This window comes from Leuciscus leuciscus (genome assembly GCF_965113295.1).
Source record: "Leuciscus leuciscus genome assembly, chromosome: 25".
Taxonomy (NCBI): domain Eukaryota; kingdom Metazoa; phylum Chordata; class Actinopteri; order Cypriniformes; family Leuciscidae; genus Leuciscus; species Leuciscus leuciscus.
Window position 1 is genome coordinate 18,831,409 of NC_138724.1, and position 11,889 is coordinate 18,843,297.

The window sequence follows — 11,889 nt, forward strand, 5'->3', positions numbered from 1 at the left end:
TTGGAAAGACGTTATGAAACAAAAAACTCATTCATTATCATTCTTAACCTTTAGCTACTGACAAAACACTGTGTTTTTCTTTTGCGAGGCTTACCTTAAACGCAAGACACACTTTTCTGGCCACAAGCTTCTCCATTGCGGTTAGCATCACAGGATAGCGGATCTCCTTCCCCTCACTGTCTCTCTCTACTTTCCCATCCAGAGCGGGAGACTTACGGGCCTCGGCGTGAGCGTAATCAGGCCCTACTGTGTAAACCTACAACATCCATCAGGAATAAACAAACTATCCAACCACCACATGATGTTTAGAAATGAGAAACTTAGGTACCTTAACATCTGTGCCATCTGTCGGCATGAACTCCTCGTAGATGTAAGATCCAGTCTTACGAACGGTACTTTCAGGAGAATACACACTGCTCCGACTGCCAATCTACAGAAGACGGTATGAGCTCCAGACCAAACAAATCTAAAGTTATTAAAAGTTAGCAGTTGTGTACCTTTCTAAAGAGACGCTGGCTGCCCCCACCGGCCGAGGTTGGGTAATAGATGTAGACATTGTGGTCCTCGGCGGAGACAGGCTTCTCCACAAAAGGTTTATGAAACACTTCCCCGTTCACTTCCACATGGTCCTCGCTCTCCACCAGGTTACACTCTGATGTTGCAAAGTCAAAATGACAGCATATGGGTTTGGAACAACATGACAGTGAATATATTAAGGTGATGTATGTATATAAAATGATGACAAAGGTAAATAACCTTTACCCTCTGGCCTGTCGGGGTCCCTGTTCAACACTGCATAGCGTGGAAGGTCAATGCCTTCTTCCTGTAGAATCCTGTAAACTTCCCTCCTAAAGCCATGAGCATATAGTTATGTCTCAGTCAACTCTCCAAACAGGGTTTGCTTGTCAAGATTATTTCAGAGGAAGATTTACCACACCTGTCTTGAATGAAATACTGCATGTTGAGGTCATTGATAAGGAGGGGGTTTCTTAGTTTGGCATAACCCACTGCTTTGTCAAGGGGAAATCCTTCAAGATGAGAAAAAAAAAAAGGTATTTTAATGTTGCATGGTATAACAAGACTATCTATGGCAAGAGCTCTTTTCAGTCACTGCATTCTTTTCCTCCTGGTTATTTTCTTTTTTCCTTTGTATTCAAAAGGACAACATATACTGCGCATTTGTGGTCTGCTCTCCCGATTTAATTTATGATATATCCCATTAATAATTCTGACCTCTCGTTTTTCTCCCCAAATCCTCACGTCTCTTTCCAGGTTTGTTTCCTGTTGCCAACTATTTTCAATGGAAAGTAGCTAAAGCCTGTTCAAAAAGTCGCTAAATGTCGCTAGATAAAGTCATACGCAAATTAGCATATCTATGACGTCATCACACGTTGCATTTGCATTCTGTCTAGTGTCAGCCCTTTTTATTTGTTTGCTTCTTTGCGCTCACATTATGTATTTTAATACAGCCAAATTCCAAATAAAACTTTTCATCTATTTATTTATCAGTTTCTGTTGTCAGACAATAGGACAAATATGAATTTGTGACTGCAACATGGCCCATTAAGACTATGTTAACCAGCAGTCACTTCCAAGCTGATGCTCTGCAGTAAAATCCTAATTTATAATCGAGACGCTGTCTGACAAAATAACAGTTGCTGTAATTTCGGCTATATTTACACATAAGATTATCACTCAGGTTAGAAGCAACAGAATTTTATTCTTTCTAGAATATCAGTATTCTCACGCCAACATAATTACGGTTTTCTATTTGAATATATTTTACTCCTGTGATGGCAAAGCTGAATTTTCAACACCATCACATGATCCTTCAGATATCATTCTAATATGTTGATTTGTTGCTTACGAAATGTTTATTATTATAAATGTTAAAAACTTTGTGGGAAACATATTTGAAACGGAACTCTTTTTTATTCATTAAAAATGTGTTTACTTTGTGTCAATGTAATGCATCCTTGAAGAATAAAAGTATTAATTTCTTTAAAAAAAATACAAAATTCTTACTGACCCCAAACTTTTCAAACTAAATTATACAGTTAACAGTTGCACCATAATTTCACTTCCCTCATTTGACACACAAACCAATTTTAAAAGCCAGGGCTCAAAGAGTTTTCAATTGGTAAAAGTGACTTCATGATGTACTAATGTAATAAATACAATCATTGTGACATGTTTTGAAGGCAGCATTAATAATACAAGACAATATGGCACATCAAGACTTCAAGAGAGTAAAAGTGCAAGTGAAACTGTGGATGATGTCAGATACCTTTGGAATGGAAGGAAATGAGGCAGTCACACAACGGCCACTTCTCCACCGGTTCATTGAGTATAACCTCCTCTGAAAAAATGACCACGGTGATGTACTCAAATTTACAGAGCCTCTCCATAATCTCAGTCATTGGTTTGGAATTTGATTTCTTCATCATGGAGCAGATCCCCACCACGATCTGACGCTCTGCCTAATAAAAGAAGACATCACATGATCATCACAATTCAACAATGCTTATATCCATGAAAAGATCCCATGAATAGGAATATCATTGATCCCTGGGCAATTCCGTACCTGATCCTCCTCCTCATCCTCTCCGTAAGGCCCTGAGATGTTCCTCATGTCTTTGTCATCCAGTTCTCTGCTTTCACCAGCCTCACTTCCAATCAGGAACTGGGGGAGTCCGCTGTTGGACATCCCCTGTCCGCTTGACTTTGACATTTCTGTCGAGTCTCTGTCAAACAGTCAAATTCCCAGCACACCATCTTGTGCTGAAGCTCAGTGGTGGAAACATTAGATGAGGTGTGTAATTCAGTTGGATGAGACTCCAGAAGTGTCTTCAATGATGGTGTGTTTAATCCTTACAGATTTGGTGTCATCCTTCCAAAACCAGGAATATTTTGAATTTATGCGAATTTATTCATTTCTCTCACAAAATCTCTTCCTGCTCCTACCTGCAATAAAGTAAGATCCAACACACAATATAAGTTCATATATTTATGCACAACTGTTCAAAAATTTTGAGTCAGTAAGATTGTTTTTGAAATAAATAATTTGAATACTTAAAGGTAAAAGTTACAAAAGATCGATTTCAAATAAATGCTGTTCTTTTGAACTTTCTAATCTACTTTCTATTCTATTAATTTACAATATACAACAAATGTTAAATTATACAACATTAAATTCATACAACGGGTATATGCAGACATTAATATAATGCTGAAAAATTACTATTCTTTATTATTTCATGTTAACTATTGCACTAACTATGTTATGTTAACATATGTAACCTTTACCACATTTTCTTGAATATGTATTAATTTTGCAGATGTTTGATCTAAAATGACATTGAAAGAGTGAATAAAACAATGACCTGGTTTCACAGACAAGGCTTAGATTAAGCCAGGATAAGGCCTTGAGACATTTAAGTAGTTTTTATAAACATGCCATGATAGAAAAAAAAACATTACTGGTGTGCATCTTGAGAAAAAACAAGTTGCTTTCAGTTAAGACTGTTTAATCATGCATTTTAGACTGGAGAAACCGGCCATAGATGTTTACATTTTTAGGACAAAATGCGAGTGAAAACTTGCCACAAGAATTCTAGGAAGTGCATTGCTACGTGTCTTGTCCCTAGTGCATATGGAATAATAAAAGTAATGTTTGGCTTAGCAAGTGCCACTAATAATGCTAATAAAAATTCTTAAGTAGTTAAACTAAACAAGTCTTACAGTTACACTTAGCCTACAATTTTCAAAGCGATGCCACGCTTCCCAATATGCTGACTACAAGGAAAAGAATGCACTGTTGGATACATATGCTGTTTCATATCATATTTCCTTACCATGCTGATACACGCCATGCTAGCTATCCCTCTAAACAAACAGACAGTGTGCTGTAGTTCAATCCAAACTATCCTTGGGCTAGTTTTACACAATGTACAACCTCCCATCAAGCCATCCAGATATGAATTTAATGTGTTCCTCTGTCATATTTTGCACTTTTTAAGAATACTACAAACTTCAAATACCAAACACTTTGCATGTGACTTAGGGCCCAATAATAGCCACAGGCCCCTGGCAGAGGTGAATCTGGGGGAGGGGTGAGACTTGGATCAAATGCTGAGGCCTGTGGCTTCCAAAGATAACTCATCGCGCTGTGGACGTGTTGACAGGGAACATTAAGTTGGGAGGAAGCCGTCTACAGCGACCCAGGGTCAAGCAAAACACACACGGAGATAAATAAACTCATAAATAGATGTTACTATCACTTACAGCTAAAGCAACAAAGGAACAAGAGTCCACTATCCTTACAAGATAATATGAAGATATAGGCCTAAGCCTTTTGAAAAAAATGTGAACACCTTAACGGACACAACGTTGTTCAGAAACCAAAACGAGATAATAATAAATGCTTGCAAAAACACCCTTGGATCATGTAAAATGCATTTGACATTTCTGCCTTCTTCTGTTGTCCAATCTATATCTCGTGTTATGCAAACATGTCAAAGTAAGTAAGTGTTTAAGTGCATGTTGAATACCACATACTATGTAAATGTCTACTATGTTTATTCATTTTTCATCCTTAAGTGAACAGATTTCATTAAGTTTACATCTCTATGGCCTTTGAAGGCATTTCTGGAATTGCAAAAAACGCTTCTGAACACACCCCTATCTGCTATTGGTCAGACAATCAGATAGCTCCGCCCCAAACACGTGTCATTGGTTGAGTTTATGTTACTGTGTCGGGCTGGTCTGAAATTTTGGTGGCATTTACTGCCTCTCTCGTTGTTCAAAACCTGCATGCATTATACAAAATTAAGATATTTTGGAAAAAAAATTCGTTCATACAAGTCAATAGTGGCCAAACTAGAGATGAAACAGTATGTAAATTTCATATTTCGATTATTGTGACCAAAATGATCACAGAAGAAAAAGACAAACAGGTTTAGAACAAAATAACCATGATGACTAAATGGCGACAGAATTGTCATTTTGGGGTGAACTGTCTCTTTAAGGCATCTGTTGTTTCCAAATCAGAGTAACTCAGTCAAAGCCACTGGAAGGCAAGCCTGCAACCTTCAGCCAAAAAAGTGTAACAGCTAAAGTTAACGCTCCGGATTTTCCTTTGTGAGGAAATAGCTTATCATTTAGGCTAATGAATCAACAGCCTGTTCGCTAATCTTCAACATGTTTTACACTAAACAATCCTTTCGTTGGGAACTAATATGTCGATTTTACCTTGATAAAAATGTTATTTTATGAGAGAAGGCAAAGCAGGGAATGAAGCGACAGGTAGAACTCATTTACAGCATTACCACCAGCAAATGTGTAGTAGTATTTAATAATAGGCATTATGTAATATTGAGTGATATTGCATTATATTGTCTAAAGAAAATAAACAATATCGATGTTTTCTTTCTTTGTATTTTTGGGTTTTACCAATTATAAAAAGACTTGAATGACTATGACTGCCATGCACTATGATGCTGATATAATGCATTTTAATAAAAAAAAAAGATCAAATTAATAAATATTGTATTCTATTGCATTTGAATGAAAAAAATAAAAAAATAAAATAATGACGTGTTCTCTCTATGGTTTCCAGATTTCAAGAAATAAATTAGACTTGAATTGTAATGATGTATGACTGCTGTGTAAGCCTAATAATGATAACGTTTTTTAATTAATAAAGGTAAACAATATATAAAGATTTTAATAAATAAATGTATTCTTTCTATAGCTTACTAGCGAAACAACACCAAATATAGAACATTTATTCACAAGACGAACGCAAAACTCTGAACGCTAGCCACTGACCTCAATGCCATTATATGATAGGCTGAGGTGCCTCACGTCATTCAAATTAGCCGTTACGCTTTTTCCAATGGTAAGAGCCACAGACCCTCTCATCTCCCAATAAAAAGACAATTTCTGACTCAGTGCCAATTTCCGTCTAACGTCATAGGAAACAAATCAGAGGCCAGAACATTTTAAGATGCCAATGTGATCCTATGATAATGAATCTAGCAGTCCAGTAGACACTTGCAGAGAGAGCCAATGACCTTTGAGATCATATCCTGTAAATTGCTTTTATTATGACTGGTTATAATGGTTATTTCTGTCATAAATTATTTATCATTAAGATAAAAGCAGCACTGCAAAACCCTTGCAATTGTATACCAATGACTGAACGTGACTATATGATTTATTCATCTAAATATAACCAAGTCATTTTCTTGGAGGAAAAACATTTTTTTATTTAAAGTTATGAATATTTTGGTTTGCATTTTTGTTGACAAATATAACAAATGTTAAAGACTTTAGCAGACTCAAAACAGCTTTTTTTTTTTTTTTTCATTTTGAAAAATGCAATTTATCTATTTACTTAAAGTTATGAATGTTTGCATTTGTTCTTGATGCAAATGAAGTGCAACAATGTGCATGTATTAAAGTGAATGCTTTACTGGAATTATTAATAATTGCGCAACTTATTAATTATGTAGTAAAAATTGAGAAACAAGCTAATTTGCTTGGAGTTGCAGAAATGAAGAGTGCTAAATTGCCCAACTGGTCCAAAATGGTATATAATTAACTAGCAAGTTAACCATTACCAGTCCATGGTAAGAATCCTTGCTATCCTATAATGCTACTAGAAAAAAAGAAAGAAAATTTTTTAAACATGCTGGGGTTATGATCAAACTAAGAACATTGTGGCAAATCACAACAGCCCATTCATTCCATCCAAAAATGGAAAAAAAAAAAATTCCAAAATGACTCCTGTCATTCCAAACCCATATGACTTTCTTCTCTGAATCACGATACGAAAAAAGAGCAACTTTGACAATATCCTATATCCCACAGAAGACAGGAAGCAATTCTAATTTTTGGATGAACTATCCATTTAAGTGTTTCTTTGGCCATTAACTGAGATTTGTTACCATTTTCAGAACACTTTTCAGTCTCCCAGGCATGCAACTGGTACATACAGTACTAATCTCACAAATTAAACAACCACAATAAATAAGCATGCCATGCAAAAGCACAGCATGATCAACATAGTGTGGAGACTGAGATCTGCAGCTGTCACACTGATGGCTGCATTTTAACACTGCCAGTTAAAAGTAGTCACAAGAGGCCAGGGAACACGGAGCCCGAATGCCATGCTGTGATGGACCAATGAGGAAAAGAAGTCGCAGCACACTACACCTCATAACTGACAGCTCTTATGCATCTGTTTCTGTGCAATACAACATAATGACGAGTAAAAAGACGAGATATGAAACAAAAGTTAGTTATGCACACTGAATTAGTGATTATATAGGGCAAAACAGAATTATGAACACAACATCCTCCTCTCATCGCACCGAATGAAAAGTCAAACAAGTGTTGCAGCGCTCCATCACTCAACCGACTTCACATAAACTCAAGCAGCAGAATATGTCTACAAACATAAACTTTAGTAACAATAAACATAAACGACTGCAGCATGTAATGGTCTATACTGAAGGATACTCACTTGCTTGTAAGAGGAACTCGGTCGCGGTCAGTGTTTGACTTCCTCGTCTTCTGTCAATGTGAAACTAGCTTCGCAGCGTGAATTTACCTTCAGAAAACATTTGACAGAAAAGCGCCGTCTTTCGTTCTCCGGGACACGGACACTTCACACGGATGACTGCCTCCTACAGGACGGGCGAAACAACAGCCTTTGTTTAACCCCTATCCTTTAACCCTGTAAGGCGTGACATAGGAAATAATACCAAAAAGGTATGCCCTACTAATCAGACATGTAGTAGTTTGTGGTTTTTCAGCAAAGTTTTGATCATGTTGATAATTTAGAGGCCTTTTTACGTTTTAAATCACACTGATACTCAAGTCTCACCCTTAAACTTGGTATATATGGTTGTAATTCCTTATTACTAAAATCATCTGCTGAAGTCTATTGCAGATATAGATATTCATGAATCTAACTACGGTTGCAGACCCTCAGTCAACTTGCTCTCGAATGTTCACTGACCGCTCCAATATGGCGGACGGCTTATGTATACCGGCCCATTGAAACGGACCCTTATGAGGATCTATATATATCTATGCTTACAATTATCATGATCCTACCATGTTATCATATGCAAAAACATTAAATTAGCTATAGCAAACATAAAGCTGTTCAGTTTGTAGTCATAAAACCCATTAGAAATAGCTGAGGGAACCAATGGTGAATTGACCTTAAACAAAAAGGGTTACACCATATTTTAAGGTGACGTAGTTACATTGTATACTTACTCAAATAAGTACTGAGTAATATTAATTAACTGCATGTACTTAGAGTTACGGTTAGGGTTAGGGTTTGGTTTAGGGTTAGTTACATGTAATTATGCATAATTTACTGTTATTACTATAGTAAGTACATGTACATGTAACTACACCTTAAAATATAGTGTTACCACAAAAAGTATTAGGTTTCATTCTATTCCCAGGTCGTATTTTGAATGGCAATTTTTTAATATCTGTTACAAAATCCAAAGCAGTTTGAATTTAGCTTAAAGACATATGTCTTAATGTCTTATTTTAATTTAATTTAACTTAACATTTTCATCTACTGTATATGCTGGGACATGATCGTCTTTTTATGTTCTGACGAATTACAGAGTATCAATGTTCATTCAAATGAATAGGAAAAACACACACACACACACACACACACACACACACACACACACACACACACACACACACACACACACACACACACACACAGCCCTACTGCTTGAGATCATGATTCCCAGACTAAGAGAGCTCTGGCTCCACTGAGGTGAACTGAAGTCTCCTCGGAGTCCAGACAATGTTCTGATGCCATAGATAAGTGTCTCTGATGGAAAAATATGAAATGAAATGGACATTGAAACACGGACAAGTATTTATAGTGCTTTTCACATTAGATATTGTTTCAAAAAATATATAGGATAATTGAGTCTAAAATAGAGGGGGGGGGGGGGGGGGGGGGGGGGGGAGGGTCCAATTATTGTTTGTTTGTTTTAAAGAATGAAACTAAATTACTATAAAAAAATCAAATAATTATAAAACCATTTAAAATAGTAATACTATAAAAAACGAATTATTAAATATAATTAATTAATTAATTAATTAATTAATTGTGTAAACATTAGATTACATTACATGCTGTTAGTATAAATTTCCAAAAGCCAAACGTTATCTACATATTATTCATAACAATACAATAAAATTATTATAAAATTGTAAAAACAACAACAACAACAACAAAAATAATACATTCATTATTTAACTGAACCCTAAACAGCTAGCTTAGGTAATAAATTTACTTAAAAAAAATACAATATTTAAACTTCATACTTTATTATGTAAAATGAAAATGTAACGTAGAAGTAGGCCTATATGACTCTGTACATCAATAATTATTATATTAATGGCTTTGCAATGTAAGAATCAAAGTTTGCAAATTACTGTATGCTACTGTAAATATAAATGCCCATTAGCCATTTTTACTGTCTATATATTATTTCTAATAATTAAATCAAATAAGAAATTAAATAAATATGAAACGAATAAATAATAATAATAATAATAATAAATTAAATTATTTGTGTAAATCCCAAGCAATTAGCTTAGGAAATAATTTTAATCTTAAATATTCTGACTTCATGCATAAATGTCACTTTAATTAATATATATTAATACATTCGTTTAAAAAAAAATAACCTCTCTGTAACCCGTCAGTTGGTCACTGAAAGCTCATATACATCAGTAGGGGTCCGTTGCTGTGACATCTCCATAATACCTCCATTCATTTAAACGAAACCCAGTAAAAAGACTGCTTCCCCCCCCTTAACAGACGCCGAAAAGCTGTGTCAATACCCTGTTGAGCTGGCGAAATGGGAAGCGAGTCAATGCGAGCTTGTTCAAATCCAGGCCCTGCATCAAATTGGGGTAAGTGATGAGAGTTTGGGTTCAAGATCTGCGCTGGGGTCAAAGAGGACAATCAGGTGTGTGTGACTCACTACAGCATGTACGATCACAATTGATCACATGTCAATCAGTTCACCAAAGTAAATAAGGGGTGATTCCAATCAACACACACATAATAATGAATCATTTAAAATATAATCTTCTTTTTTTTTTTAGCTTAAGATGTCAGAACACTGATGACTATTAATCAACCATTATAAGGTTTCTAAACGTTTCAAAAATGTTCAGGACATTTTCAGGGCAGCCAAATTAAGACATGAAGCAGACATCAAGTATATTTTTGCACTATGAATCCTCTGTTTCCGTTATTCATTCGCCAGGAGCTAAATGCGAATAAGCCAATAACTGCATTGGCACATGACCAAAGAACAAGAATTAGTCATAAAGAGATAACACAAATAGGTTTGGTGGTTGGTCGAGGTCTTATATCATGACATGATTTAAAACAGTGTATCTCTTCATTTTATGACCAGTTTAGAGGTTATTAGTACACTTCACCTCGTACACGGTGTCCTTTATGCCAGAGTTTCTCAAAAACAGTACTGGACCCTCATCATATTTCAAGCGATCCTCAAGGAACATCTAGAACAAAATATGCTCATTAAAGTAAGCAATTTCTATTACGTAATTACTTACATGACATATTCATAAAATGTACGGCCCCTCTGCAATTACATAAGGGACAACTAGGGGCCCAAAGACCTTTATGATTTAGTAAATTACATTAGTATATTAAAATGAGCTAAATGTATGATGCTACACAATTAGAACAGATGTAGAAGTTCCAAGCCAACAAAATGTTTCTATCCCATGATGACCCTCATCCCAAACAAAAACTGAAGCATCAGCAGTCCTTGACAGGCCTGAAATTTGTCACCTCAAAGAAAACGCTACTGTTTTCCATCCCTTCCACATGTTGGTCTGCAAAATTCACTCTGATGAATATGTGTTTCTCGTTTTTGTTTTAGAGAGCAAACATGCCGATTTGCGACCAGGGCTCCAACTGTCAACAATAAAATACTGTGTCATGATGGTCTGAATGACATCTTTTAAAGCTTTTTCACAAAAATATTAAGTACAACTGCTTTCAACATTGATAATAATACGCAAAAGTTTTTTGAGCAGCAAATCAGCATAGACTGATTTCTGAAGGATCATGTGACACTGAAGACTGGGGTAATGATGCTGGAAATTCAGCTTTACCATCACATAAATAAATTACATTGTAAAATAAAAATAAATAAAAATAATTTAATTGCAAGAATAATTCATTCTATAAAATAAACTGTGATACAATTTATAAAATAATAAAAAATAGTAGTTATCCAAATGACAGTGTACATTCAAGAGCATTTAAACCCGCAGTACAAGACATATATTGATATTGCAATTTAGATGATGTCACCACTTTACCTGTTCATAACTGTTAACTAGTCTCCAGGGGTGTGTGAAATCCTGTCCCTAATGAACTCCCCCACCCTCCACCCCATCGAACTTCACTAAACTACAACAGTTATAAACTAAGCACGTTATAAGGGTCAACTTTTCACCCCTAAGCCCAGACAATACCTGCAATTCACTGACTTATGGAATATATTTAGAAATAAACCTGAGCGGTCACTCGTGAGACCTCTAAGGTTGTTAGATTTGTAAAGTAGCTACACAGAGCAACAATGTGCTAGTATGAGAATCAACAAGCACAGTTTGTGTGACCAGACACAATATGTTTTCGTTTGACCCCTCCGGGGTTTTCCAGGTAATTAAGTTTTTATTTTACACACATGGTTTATAGTTCACACATGTGAATAAATTGCAGGTTTTGTATATGTTGCATGTAATGAGGTGTACCAGTGCATTGCAGGTCCATTCTTAGGA

General features: G+C 35.7%; 2 protein-coding genes across 9 annotated transcripts in view; one reads left to right on the top strand and one right to left on the bottom strand.

Moving 5' to 3' along the window:
* The window catches only part of ppip5k1b (diphosphoinositol pentakisphosphate kinase 1b), a 38,713-nt gene extending 31,038 nt beyond the window's left edge, over nt 1–7,675 (bottom strand). For 3 of the 8 annotated variants that reach the window (XM_082159062.1, XM_082159061.1, XM_082159063.1), the window contains exons 1-8: nt 7,529–7,674; nt 2,585–2,964; nt 2,288–2,480; nt 938–1,028; nt 763–848; nt 498–652; nt 329–430; nt 95–256 (exon numbers count right to left, since the gene is read on the bottom strand). In XM_082159062.1, the coding sequence (XP_082015188.1) occupies nt 95–256; nt 329–430; nt 498–652; nt 763–848; nt 938–1,028; nt 2,288–2,480; nt 2,585–2,731 (936 nt within the window). In that variant the 5' untranslated portion in view covers nt 2,732–2,964; nt 7,529–7,674. Of the gene's footprint in view, nt 1–94; nt 257–328; nt 431–497; nt 653–756; nt 849–937; nt 1,029–2,287; nt 2,481–2,584; nt 2,965–7,528 lie in introns of those variants that run through there. The other 5 variants (XM_082159059.1, XM_082159058.1, XM_082159060.1 and 2 more) reach the window with 3 other exon arrangements.
* cUnh15orf40 (chromosome Un C15orf40 homolog) overlaps nt 1–11,889 on the top strand; it is a 149,961-nt gene that overhangs the window by 97,616 nt on the left and 40,456 nt on the right. The gene's annotated exons all lie outside the window — the stretch shown is intronic.